The 14395-nt window shown below is 41.3% G+C and overlaps 1 protein-coding gene across 1 annotated transcript in view; it reads right to left on the bottom strand.

Annotated features, from left to right (window-relative positions):
- Positions 1 to 14395, bottom strand: part of LOC126416460 (zinc transporter 6-A-like) — a 108605-nt gene that overhangs the window by 50567 nt on the left and 43643 nt on the right. The window contains exon 4 of the mRNA XM_050084195.1: positions 9488 to 9673. Coding sequence (XP_049940152.1) covers positions 9488 to 9673 — 186 coding nt within the window. The remainder of the gene's footprint in view (positions 1 to 9487; positions 9674 to 14395) is intronic.

The raw sequence follows: 14395 nt of genomic DNA, 5'->3' as shown, positions 1-14395 counted from the left end.
TCCCAGGAAGGGGAAACTTTATTGACACATTCCTGGAGTCAGATACATCACATGATCACACTGACAGAACCACAGGCACATAGACACAGGCAACAGAGCATGCACAATGTCGGCACTAGTACAGTGTATATCCACCTTTCGCAGCAATGCAGGCTGCTATTCTCCCATGGAGACGATCGTAGAGATGCTGGATGTAGTCCTGTGGAACAGCTTGCCATGCCATTTCCACCTGGCGCCTCAGCTGGACCAGCGTTCGTGCTGGACGTGCAGACCACGTGAGACGACGCTTCATCCAGTCCCAAACATGCTCAATGGGGGGCAGGTCCGGAGATCTTGCTGGCCAGGGTAGTTGACTTACACCTTCTAGAGCACGTTGGGTGGCACGGGATACATGCGGACGTGCATTGTCCTGTTGGAACAGCAAGTTCCCTTGCCAGCCTAGGAATGGTAGAACGATGGGTTCGATGACGGTTTGGATGTACTGTGCACTATTCAGTGTCCCCTCGACGATCACCAGTGGTGTACGGCCAGTGTAGGAGATCGCTCCCCACACCATGATGCCGGGTGTTGGCCCTGTGTGCCTCGGTCGTATGCAGTCCTGATTGTGGCGCTCACCTGCACGGCGCCAAACACGCATACGACCATCATTGGCACCAAGGCAGAAGCGACTCTCATCGCTGAAGACGACACGTCTCCATTCGTCCCTCCATTCACGCCTGTCGCGACACCACTGGAGGCGGGCTGCACGATGTTGCGGCGTGAGCGGAAGACGGCCTAACGGTGTGCGGGACCGTAGCCCAGCTTCATGGAGACGGTTACCAATGGTCCTCGCCGATACCCCAGGAGCAACAGTGTCCCTAATTTGCTGGGAAGTGGCGGTGCGGTCCCCTACGGCACTGCGTAGGATCCTACGGTCTTGGCGTGCATCCGTGCGTCGCTGCGGTCCGGTCCCAGGTCGACGGGCACGTGCATCTTCCGCCGACCACTGGCGACAACATCGATGTACTGTGGAGATCTCACGCCCCACGTGTTGAGCAATTCGGCGGTACGTCCACCCGGCCTCCCGCATGCCCACTATACGCCCTCGCTCAAAGACCGTCAACTGCACATACGGTTCACGTCCACGCTGTCGCGGCATGCTACCAGTGTTAAAGAGTGCGATGGAGCTCCGTATGCCACGGCAAAGTGGCTGACACTGACGGCGGCGGTGCACAAATGCTGCGCAGCTAGCGCCATTCGACGGCCAACACCGCGGTTCCTGGTGTGTCCGCTGTGCCGTGCGTGTGATCATTGCTTGTACAGCCCTGTCGCAGTGTCCGGAGCAAGTATGGTGGGTCTGACACACCGGTGTCAATGTGTTCTTTTTTCCATTTCCAGGAGTGTAATTGGTTTCTTTTACTGACTGCAACTCAGGTAATACAGCTGCTGAAAGATTTAAAGGAAACTGGAGTATCATCCCAAATAGGGATGCCATTCATACAGTTATAGCTGGAGGTGACTTCAATTTACCCTCAATATGTTGGCAAAAATAAATGTTCAAAGCTGATGGTTGGCATAAACCTTTGTTCAAAATTGTACTAAATGATTTCTCCAAAAATTACTTCGAGCAATTAGTTCAGGTGCTGACTTGAAATGGAATTGGTTGTGAAACCATACTTATCCTGTCAGCAACAAGTAATCCTGGCAAACAGGTAGCATCATGATGGACACAACAATAGTGACAACGTTCTAGCAACACTGAACACCGTAACATCCACAAAAAAGGTGGGAGGGGGGCGGGAGTAAAATTTATCTATTTTAAAAATCAGATAAAAATTTACTTGATGTCTTTCTAAGAAACAGTCTCCATTCTTCCTCCTGAACTAACTGTGTAAGCATTGACCATGTGTGGCTTGAATTTCAGGAAAAAGTATCAAATGCAACTGAGAGATTTTTACCAAATAAATTAATAAGAGATGCAACTGATATCCACAGCACACAAAACATGTCAGTACACTAAAGAAGAAGAAGAAGAAGAAGAAGAAGAAGAAAGGAAAACAGGGCAGAAATTCCAAAGAGATTCTGGTCGTATACAGGGTGTTACAAAAAGGTACAGCCAGACTTTCAGGAAACATTCCTCACACACAAATAAAGAAAAGATGTTATGTGGACATGTGTCCAGAAACGCTTAATTTCCATGGTAGAGCTCATTTTAGTTTCGTCAGTATGTACTGTACTTCCTCGATTCACCGCCAGTTGGCCCAATTGAAGGAAGGTAATGTTGACTTCGGTGCTTGTGTTGACATGCGACTCATTGCCCACAGTACTAGCATCAAGCACATCAGTACGTAGCATCAACAGGATAGTGTTCATCACAAACGTGGTTTTGCAGTCAGTGCAGTGTTTACAAATGTGAAGTTGGCAGATGCCCATTTGATGTATGGATTAGCACGGGGCAATAGCCGTGGCACGGTATGTTTGCATCGAGAAAGATTTCCAGAACGAAGGTGTCCCGACAGGAAGACGTTCAAAGCAATTGATCGGCATCTTAGGTAGCACGGAACATTCCAGCCTATGACTCGCGACTGGGGAAGACCTAGAACGATGAGGGCACCTGCAATGGACGAGGTAATTCTTCATGCAGTTGACGATAACCCTAATGTCAGCGTCAGAGAAGTTGCTGCTGTACAAGGTAACGTTGACCACGTCACTGTATGGAGAGTGCTACGGGAGAATCAGTTGTTTCCGTACCATGTACAGCGTGTGCAGGCACTATCAGCAGCTGATTGGCCTCCACGGGTACACTTCTGCGAATGGTTCATCCAACAATGTGTCAATCCTCATTTCAGTGCAAATGTTCTCTTTACGGATGAGGCTTCATTCCAACATGATCAAATTGTAAATTTTCCCAATCAACATGTATGGGCTGACGAGAATCCGCACGCAATTGTGCAATCACGTCATCAACACAGATTTTCTGTGAACGTTTGGGCAGGCATTGTTGGTGATGTCTCGATTTGGCCCCATGTTCTTCCACCTACATCCAATGGAGCATGTTATCATGATTTCATATGGGATACTCTACTTGTGCTGCTAGAACATGTGCCTTTACAAGTAAGACACAACATGTGGTTCATGCACGATGGAGCTCCTGCACATTTCAGTCGAAGTGTTCATACGCTTCTCAACAACAGATTCGGTGACCGATGGATTGGTAGAGGCGGACCAATTCCATGGCCTCCACACTCTCCTGACCTCAACCCTCTTGACTTTCATTTATGGGGGCATTTGAAAGCTCTTGTCTATGCAGCCCCGGTACCAAATGTAGAGACTCTTCATGCTCGTATTGTGGACGCCTGTGATACGATACGCCATTCCCCAGGGCTGCATCAGTGCATCAGGGATTCCATGCAACGGAGGGTGGATGCATGTATCCTCACTAACGGAGGACATTTTGAACATTTCCTGTAACAAAGTGTTTGAAGTCACGCTGGTACGTTTTGCTGCTGTGTGTTTCCATTCCATGATTAATGTCATTTGAAGAGAAGAAATAAAATGAGCTCTAACATGGAAAGTAAGCATTTCTGGACACATGTTCACATAACATATTTTCTTTCTTTGTGTGTGAGGAATGTTTCCTGAAAGTTTGGCCGTACCTTTTTGTAACACCCTGTATAAAGTACACCAACATCAAGACACAATCAATAAAATAAATAACTTCACTCTATGATAGCAATAGCAATGTTACTAAATATGGTTTTCCAAAATTCATTCACCAAAGAAGATAAAGTAAATATTTAAGAACTTGAATCAAGAATAGCTGCCAACACAAGTAACTTGGAAGTAGTAGTGAAGCAACTCAAATTACTTAACAGAGGGAAGTCTTCTGGCCCAGACTCTACACCCAGTAGTTCCTCTTCAGAGTATGCTAATACAATAGCTCCATACTTAACAACCATATAAAACTGTTTGCTCTCAATGAAAGATCTGTACCTAAAGACTGAAAAGTTGCACAACAATAAAACAACAAAGGAAATAGGAGTAATCCACTGAATTACAGACCCATACAACTGATGTTGATTTGCAGTAGGATTTTTGAACACTTACTGTGTTCGAATATTATGACACAAAAAATCTACTGACACACAGTCAGCACTGATTCAGAAAATATAGCTTCTGTGTAACATAACTAGTTCTTTATTCTCACAAATAATGAGTGCTATTGAAAGGGAATATCAAACTGATTCCATATTTCTAGATTTTCTGAAGGCTTTTGATACCATTGGTCACAAGCAGCTTCTAATCAAATTGTGTATCTATGGAATATTGTTTCAGTTGTGCAACTGCATTTGTGATTTCCTCTCAGAAAATTCACATTTAGTAATAACTGATGGAAATTCATCGAGTAAAACAGAAGTGTTCACCAAGAGAGTGTTATAGGGCCTGTGCTGTTCCTAATCTATGAGGATGATTTGATAAGTTTGGTAAAAAGGCAAGAAAAAATGTTTGTTCTGTAAACAACTCACCTTATTTTTTGACATGGTCTCCTTTGATATACACTTGGTCCAAGGATCCTGCTGCTTTTTCACCCCATCAGAAAAATAATTTTTGTCAGACTCTGTAAAATACTCATTGACTGAAACTATCATTTCCTTAGTGGATGAAAATTTCTTCCCAGCAAGCCAAAGTTTCAAGTTAGGGAATGGGAAGAAGTCACTTGGGGCTAAGCTGCTGAATAGTTTGGTTGAGGAAACAGTCCAAAGCTCAATTCATATACTTTCATCTTTGCTATCACTGATATGTGGAATGGTGCATTATCCTGGCAAAAGAGTTCTTTTTTGAGTGCCAACTTTGGCCTTCTTTCAGCCAAATAAGTTTCAAACATTCCAACAATGAAGCATAATAGGATCCAGTTACTATGAGGATTATTTCTTGGAACGTCCAAAAAAACAGTGGTCATCATCTTATCAGCTGACAAAATGGTCTTTGCCTTTTTCAGTGCACTTCCACCAGGCTCTGTTCTCTGTTTTCATTGACGTTTTGACACTGGCGTGTAATGATGGATACAGGTTTCAACAACAGTCACAAATTTGTGCAAAAAGTCTTACAGATCGCGATTAATCACCACCAGACATTGTGCTGAAATGTTGTACCAGATGCGCGTTTGGTCGACTGTGAGTAATCACAGCGCCCACCTCACACATACACCATGTGATCAAAAGTATATGGACACCTGGCTGAAAATTACCTACAAGTTCGTGGTGCCCTTCATCAGTAATGCTGGAATTCAATACGGTTTTGGCACACCCTTAGCCTTGATGACAGCTTCCAGTCTCGCAGGCATATTTTCGATCAGGTGCTGGAAGGTTTCTTGGGGGATGGCATCCCATTGTTCACGAAGTGCTGCACTGTGGAGAGGTAGCGATGTTGGTCGGTGAGGCCTGCCACGAAGTCGGTGTTCCAAAACATTCCAAAGGTTTTCTATAGGATTCAGGTCAGGACTCTGAGCAAGCCAATTCCTTACAGGTATGTTATTGTCGTGTAACCACTCCGCCACATGCCGTGCATTACGAACAGGTGCTCGAACGTGTTAAAAGATGCAATGCCCGAGTTGCTCTTCAACAGTGGGAAGCAAGATTGTGCTTAAAACATCAATGTAGGCCTGTGCTGTGATAGTGCCATGCAAAATAACAAAGGGTGCAAGCCCCCTCCAAGAAAAACGCGACCACACCATAAAACCAAATTTTACTGTTGGCATTACACATGCTGGCAAATGACGTTCATCAGGCACTCGCCATACCCACACCCTGCCATCAGATCACCACATTGTGTACTGTGATTCATCACTCCACACAACGCTTTTCCATTGTTCAATCGTCCAATGTTTACACTCCTTACACCAAGTGAGGCATCGTTTGGCATTTACCGGCATGATGTGTGGCGAAGAGCAGCCACTCGACAATGAAATCCAAGTTTTTTCATCTCCCGCCTAACTGTCATAGTACTTGCAGTGGATCCTGATGCAGTTTTGAATTTATTGTGATGGTCTGGATAGATGTCTGCCTACTACACATTACAACTGTCAGCGGTCTCTGTCAGTCAACAGACGAGGTCGGCCTGTACGCTTATGTACTGTACATGTCTCTTCACGTTTCCACTTCACTATCACATCAGAAACAGTGGACCTAGGGATGTTTAGGAGTGTGGAAATCTCACATTCAGACATATGACACAAGTGAACCCAATCACCTGACCATGTTCGAAGTCCCTGAGTTCCATGGAGTGCCCCATTCTGCTCTCTCACGATGTCCAATGACTACTGAGGTCGCTGATACGGAGTACCTGGCAGTAGGTGGCAGGAAAATGCACCTAATATGAAAAACATATGTTTTTGGGGGTGTCTGAATACTTTTGATCACATAGTGTAGCTTCTTCATAGCCAGCTCTCTGAGCAGAACATTACGCACTCACTCAGTTAAGATGCCTCCAGTCTTGTCAATCTCACGAATTTTTAGTCAGCAGTCTTGCATTACCATATCATGGATTTTGTCAACGATTTCCTTTGTAGTGTCCTCAACTGGATGGCAAGAGCGTACTTCGTCTTTGGTGCTTGTTCGACCATGTTTAAATTCGTTAATTCAAAAGTAAATGATCTTCAATGATGGTGCAGTCTCTATGTGAACTTCATCTGACTCTATTTTGATTTGTGTGGCAGTACAATTCATGAAATTAACATGGGTATAACAACAGCACAAAACCCAGTTTTCTCCATTTACAATTGCAGTCAACACACAGTCCAATTCAAATGGCTGTCAACAACAAACTGTAGGCTGCAATTTTTTTAAGTTATTTATACAATCCTTGGAACAATTAAGCTTACCAATCATGAAGGTACAACAAAAATGTTCCATTCTTTCATGGAAATTTGCCAGATTTATCAAATTAATCTCATATATAAATAATTCAGGAGATAATCTGAGCAAACCTCTTAGACTGCTTGCAGATGATTCTAACATTTACCATCTCATAATGACATCAGAAGACCAAAACCAACTGTAAAATGATTTAGACAAGACATGAGTATGATGCAAAAAACAGCAACTGACTCTAAATAATGAAAAGTGTGACATCAACCACATGGGTACTAAAAGGACTCTCTTAAATTTTAGTTACATGATTAACTCAGACAAATCTAAATGCTATCAATTCAACTAAATATCAAGATATTACAATTATAAACAACACACATTTGAATTATCACATGGATAATGTTGTGAGTAAGGTGAACCAAAGACTGTGTTTTACTACCAGAACACACAGAAGAGATATGAAATCCACTAATGAGACTGCCTACACTACTCTTGTTTGTCCTCTGCTATAGTATTGTACAGTATGGGATCCTTACCAGATAGGACTGATGGAGGACATCGGAAAAGTTTAAAGAAGGGCAGCTTGTTTCCTACTATCACAAAACAGGGACAAGAGTGTCACAGGCATGGAACATGATTTGGAGCGGTAATAAATAAAATAAGTTCTTTTCCTGTTGTGGCAAGATCTTTTCATGAAATTTCAACCTCAAACTTTCTCCTCCGAATGTGAAAATATCATGTTGATGCCCACTTACAAAGGAAGAAAGGAGCATAATAATAAAATATACAATATGTGCTCAGAAGTATCTGGACAACCCCAAAAACATATGTTTTTCATATTAGGTGCATTGTGCTGTCACCTACTGCCAGGTACTCCATATCAGTGACCTCAGTAGCATTAGACATCGTGAGAGAGCAAATGGGGCGCTTTGCGGAACTCACGAACCTCAAACGTGGTCAGGTGATTGGGTGTCACTTGTGTCATATGTGCGTACGCAAGATTTCCACACTCCTAAACATCCCTAGGTCCACTGTTTCCGATGTGATAGTGAAATGGAAACGTAAAGGGACAAGTACAGCACAAAAGCATACAGGCCGACCTCGTCTGTTGAGCGACAGACACCGCCAACAGTTGAAGAGGGTCGTAATGTGTAATAGGCTGACATCTATCCAGACCATCACACGGGAATTCCAATCTGCATCAGGATCCACTGCAAATACTATGACAGTTACGCGGGAGGTGAGAAAATTTGGATTTCATTGTCGAGCGGCTGCTCATAAGCCACACATCACGCCGGTAAATGCCAAACGCCGCCTCACTTGGTTTAAGGAGCGTAAACATTGGACTATTGAACAGTGGAAAAACTTTGTGTGGAATGATGAATCATGGTACACAATGTGGCAATCCGATGGCAGGGTGTGGGTATGGCAACACTGGTGAACATCATCTGCCAGAGTGTGTAGTGCCAACAGTAAAATTCGGAGGCGATGGTGTTATGGTGTGTCTGTGTTTTTCATGGAGGGGGTTTGCACCCCTTGTTGTTTTCCTTGGCCTATCACAGCATGGGACTATATTGATGTTTTAAGCACCTTCTTGCTTTCCACTGTTGAAGAGCAATTCGGGGATGGCGATTGCTTCTTTCAACACAATGGAGTACCTGTTCATAATGCACGGCCTGTGGTGGAGTGGTTGCACAACAACATCATCCCTCTAATGGACTGACCTGCACAGAGTCCTGACCTGAATCCTATAGAACATATTCGGGATGTTTTGGAATGTTGACTTCGTCCCAAGCCTCACCAAGCGACATCGATACCTCTCCTCAGTGCAATACTCCGTGAAGACTGGGCTGCCATTCCCCAAGAAACCTTCCAGCACCTTATTGAACGTATGCCTACGAGAGTGGAAGCTGTCATCAAGGCTAAGGGTCAGCCAACGCCACACTGAATTCCAGCATTACCGATGGAAGTTGCCACAAACTTGTAAGTCATTTTCAGCCATGTGTCAAGCTACTTTTGATCAAACAGTGTATCAGAGCATGCACGGAAAGATTTAAGAGTTTCTTTTTCTCATGTGCTGTTCCAAAGTGGAACTGTAGATAAATAGTATGAAAGTTGTTCAATGAACCATCTGCGAGGCACATAAGTATGAAATGCGGAGTAGTCACATAGATGTATACTAAAAATACCTATTTCTACAATTTAGCTTACTGTAGTATGTTTAGTTAAGATACAGCATACAGTTTAGTTATTAATTTCGTTTGCAACTTCTAAAACTTATGTATAAAAAGAAGAAGAGAGGCTTAGGCATTTAGAGAGTGTTTGTGTATATGCTCGGACACTAACACATTAATTTGTCAATATGTACACTTCAGTTTTGTTTCAATTATTCAATTAGAAAATGCTTTGCTGGTAGTTACACTGTAAACTTGCAAAAGACCAATAAATAAAAGTTATGTTTTATCTTTGCTAATATCACTGATTATTGGTAGGCCAAAATTTTGCAATACCATAATTATCTTATCGTCATAAATTTATTCTTACCACCACATGTGATGAAATGAAGATCTTAAAAAAGACAACCTATGTCATTAATTAAACTTAGTGAAATAACATGGTACGCCAAACTGAAAACTTACGTATGTATCTGTGCTTGTTCAAGGATAAGCCGCTCAATGCTTTCTTTGATGATGAACACTGAAGCCAGTTGTGCCAAAACAGTGCTTCCAAAAACAGCAAGTACCTCAAATCTCTCATATCCAAAACTGTACAATGGAGACGGTTTTTGTTTCTTTACCCAAACTGAAAGAATGCATATTATCAAGCTGCAATGGAAGAAAGAAACAGAAATCAGTTTTATAAAAATTTCAATTATTATTATTTTTGCTACTGCAATTGAAGAGATAACATCATTGCTACATATTAATATTGGCAGGTAACAGTTGTCTAAATGTTTCATACTATCTAAATAAATTAAATTCATGTTTGTGATGATCATAATTATAAGTAAATTAACTTGTACATTATAAAAGTTAAATTGTTGATTAATTGTACGAGAGACTCCTCAACATTACATTAAGCTAACTTTTTGGTTCATGGTATTGTGGTGTTGTGCAATCTACCTGTAATACATTATTTAATATAGCACACTGCATGAAAACTGAATCACCAAATATGTAAAGTGTGCGCGCACCCACACACACGCACATGCGCACGTACGCGCGCGCGCACACACACACAAAGTGTTTGATTTGTGACAGTATAACCCCAGTTCCCAGTATCTGTACCTCTGATTAAAAAAAAGTCAGAATTATAGATTTTGACATCTGGTACAACAGAACTTCACTCACTGTCACTACAAATGTTGTATTCACACTTTTAAAATGCTCAGAAAAATGTTAAAATAGCATTTTAAGAAGTGTAAATTTCAAAAGCAGTTCCTGGAAGGTCACAGTACGGGAACCTCTCTTTTAAAAAATCAAGCACACTATACACAAACCCTTTCACTGCTACAGACTAGCTCTTAGGATTCTGTGCTGAGGCTGCTTTCATTGTGCGTGTACTTCTCACTAAATGTGGTGCCTGTGCTGATGGATAGCATTCCGGCTGATATGAAATACCTATCATACTATTATACAAAAATTAGTAGGTGAAAAAATTTGATTTTTGCACAGTCTGATGTCTTTGCTCCATAAAAAACTGAATTTCTTTTTATTATTCATCATACTTACTATGCTGCATCAAATTAAATAAAATAGTGCATGAAATTTTAAGGAGTTCACAGAGGTAGAAATAGGTAGCATAAATTTTGCATATGGTTGATTTTAGCTTGTACACTGCAGTATATGAAACACAGGTAAGATATCAAAATTTTATGTAAGATTGATAGCAGAATGATATTTCGTACTTGAGTTATTGGGTTTTATATCCAAAAGGACGGACAGGTGCAACATTCCCAGTCCCATCCATGAAGACTTACTGCCTGCTATGAAATACGAAATACTTACAAACTGTATTTAAGAAAACTGTAAGGTGAAAAAAATTGATTTTTGCACATCTTGCAGTCTGATATCTTTGTTGACTGAATTTCTTTTCATTATATGCCATAGTTACTATGCTGCATTAAATTAAACAAAACACTGCGCGAAATTTTGAAGGCAGGAAGGGGAAGACAAGATGAACAAAACTGTTGTATGAAGGGTGCAAGGACATAAGGTTACTTCAGATTGAAGCCATTAACTGAGATTGAGGCCAGGACGATTATGCGAGCGGAAAGTGCATTGTAAGGGTAACTTCCATCTGTGTGGTTCAGAGAAGGTGGTGGTGGAAGGAAGGATCCATATGGCTCAGGTTCCTTCCCACCCATTTGAAGTTGCCACATCACCTTCAGCGGGTGCCGCCACCTACCCCACAGCCCTTTCCCTGTCTCCCTCTCCCTCCACCCACACCACCTGACACTAGCACCACAACTACCCATCCACCTGCCACAAAAGAGCACTGACACTGTCAGTATAGCTGGCACCATGTAAGGGCATAGGCATGTGTGGGAGTGTATGTGTGTTTATTTTGCTCTAGCTCGTCAAAGGATAAAATCGGAAAGCTAGCATGTTTTCTTAGTTTTATACCGGGTGATCAAAAAATCAGCATAAATTTGAAAACTGAATAAATCACGGAATAATGTATATAGAAAGGTACAAATTGACACACATGCCTGGAATGACATGGGGTTTTATTAGAACCAAAAAATACAAAAGTTCAAAAAATGTCCGACAGATGGCGCTTCATCTGATCAGAATAGCAATAATTAGCATAACAAAGTAAGACAAAGCAAAGATGATGTTCTTTACAGGAAATGCACAATATGTCCACCATCATTGCTCAACAATAGCTGTAGTCGAGGAATAATGTTGTGAACAGCACTGTAAAGCATGTCCGGAGTTACGCTGAGGCATTGGCGTTGGATGTTGTCTTTCAGCATCCCTAGAGATGTCGGTCGATCACGATACACTTGCGACGTCACGTAACCCCAAAGCCAATAATCGCACGGACTGAGGTCTGGGGACCTGGGAGGCCAAGCATGACAAAAGTGGTGGCTGAGCACACGATCATCACCAAACAACGCGCGCAAGAGATCTTTCGCACGTCTAGCAATATGGCGTGGAGCGCTATCCTACATTTTGGTTCTGATAAAACCCCATGTCATTCCAAGCATGTGTGTCAATTTTTACCTCTCTATCTACATTATTCCGTGGTTTATTAAATTTTCAAATTTATACTGACTTTTTGATCACCCAGTATGTGCCTATCAGCAACTCAATGCTTCTGCTTTTTAGTGAGTGGGTTACTTTAATCCTAAAGCAAGTAGGATGTACGAAGAGGCCATAGACATTCAAAAGCACAAAAACAATTTCAACAGAAAAGAAGCTGTGGGCTACAGTACTAAATAAAACAGACAGCAGCAACTCTTCTCTTTCCACGGCATATGGCAGCGTGACTCTGTGATCTTAGGCAGCAGTCTGATAACATCACGAACCAATCATTGCATGGATGGATATGAACAGTTTGGCTTGCTGGGCTTCTTTGAGTATGTAACGCCTTTCTGAGTCATTAAAACCTCCAATGACGTCTCCAGCATTGGAAGACTAAATGTCAGGCAATGAATTATGCCTTGGACCGCGGGCCTTCTGCCCATAGACCATGTACCACCAATAATGTAAATGCCAGCCGTGACAGCCTACATTCTATGGTTATAGCTTTTACATTTATCCATGATGGGTACAACTTCTTCTTGTTAAAATCATAGTTCTGATGATGAAAGCTTGCTTCTTTAAAACATATCAATTTCATTTTAATTTTATCCATATTTTGCAAACGTTCAGTCAGTGGAGGTAGGAATTAAAAAAACGCCTTCAGTCACAGCTTTTATTTGTTTTCTTAAGTACACAATCATCAGGTGTAATTTGTCTTAATACATGCTTTAATTTTTTTCTCTTGAATGAGGTGAAATGCATATTCCTGTCACGAAATGCATCATGTACTTAATAAAACATAAAAAGTTGTGACTGAAGGCATTTTTTAAAATTCATACCTACAGGATATCAATTTCAGTAATTCTGCTTTATAAGTGTGTTGAGCCTATATTTTAAAACGACTATGTTTAACCATGCCCTTATCTTCACTTCAATTTCACTTCATGACAAATTTTATGAATGGGCTAATGGTGTTGTCATGGTTCTTTTTGTTGTCCTTGGAAGCTAATTTGTTTATAGAAGACATTGAGGAAATAATGTTGTGTCTGTGTTTGAAACCTGCAACATTCTTGAGATATCAAAACAACACCATTGAAATGACATCCCATGGCATAGATAATGTATGTAATCAGCATGACAGACATTGTGATAAGTCTGCAAACAGCCTTAGTTACATACTATGACCCTGTCACCCCTGTAGTGGTACTTTTATCTGGCTGTTTAGGAATCAAGCAAGAACTTATGGAGACATCTGCAGAAAACAGTAAATTACACTCAGTCTGACTAGTGTGTCAGATTATTGTTCCCAAATAATGGCTTCAACATGTAACTTATTTGCATATTACTAGGAACCGCCTTATTACACACGACACCTGATAATACCACAGCCTTATTATTCCACGTACTACCACACAACAGTCTATCTGAAATCGCCCATTTAGGATCAGACAGACGGAACTACATTTTTGCCACTTTTGAGTTTTTAGTACCATAAGGTGCACAGAATCAAGACGTATGTTACGACCAAACAAGCGTAGCTCTATCTTATATGATTTACATTTTAGTAGTCAATGTATCTACATTTTACAAAAAATAGTACGGATCAGACAGACGGAAGAGCTGATCTGTTTTTGTGAAACGGAACAGCTCTTACGTTTCTCTGATCCTAACAGAACTGTTAGAAGTTGCTTTTCCCGCTACTTCTCTTTAGATGCATTGACGCCGTTGCTCCATGTCAAAAATGAAAATATGGAGTCCAGAGGAACAAGGATGGTGGAAATGTGCCTGGAGAAGGAACATAATATAATGGACTCTTGTAACTGTTAGAAACTGTTTCTTAGTGTATATACTTCGGTAGTAAGTAATTATTATTATTGCTATTACTGCTGTTGTCATTATTATTATATTTATAATTATTGCTGTTACTGCTGTTGTCATTATTATTATTATTATTATTATTTATATTCACAGCTGAGGAAGAACGTGATGTGGAGATGCTCAGGACTTACATTGGTTCAGATACAGATGATGATCCTTTTTCCTATGAACCGGACAACACTACAGATTCCGGTGACTAGCCAAGCAATTACCAGACTCTATAGCAGTTCCAGTTAATTTTCTATTCCCTTCCTCTGAATACTTGTCATGTTATTGTTACAGACAGCATTATGGACATGGAACGTCCCTTGTAAAGAGTGTCACAAAAACTGCTGGGGATGCAACAAGTAAATCATCACAATCAGGACAGGGAAACTGAAGATGACAATGCTCGTATTGAGAATAGTAACAAAACAAGAA

The sequence above is a fragment of the Schistocerca serialis genome, chromosome 8 (assembly GCF_023864345.2).
Source record: "Schistocerca serialis cubense isolate TAMUIC-IGC-003099 chromosome 8, iqSchSeri2.2, whole genome shotgun sequence".
Classification (NCBI taxonomy): Eukaryota; Metazoa; Arthropoda; class Insecta; order Orthoptera; family Acrididae; genus Schistocerca; species Schistocerca serialis.
Note: the sequence above shows the minus strand (reverse complement) of the source record. Positions and strands in the feature narration are given on the sequence as shown.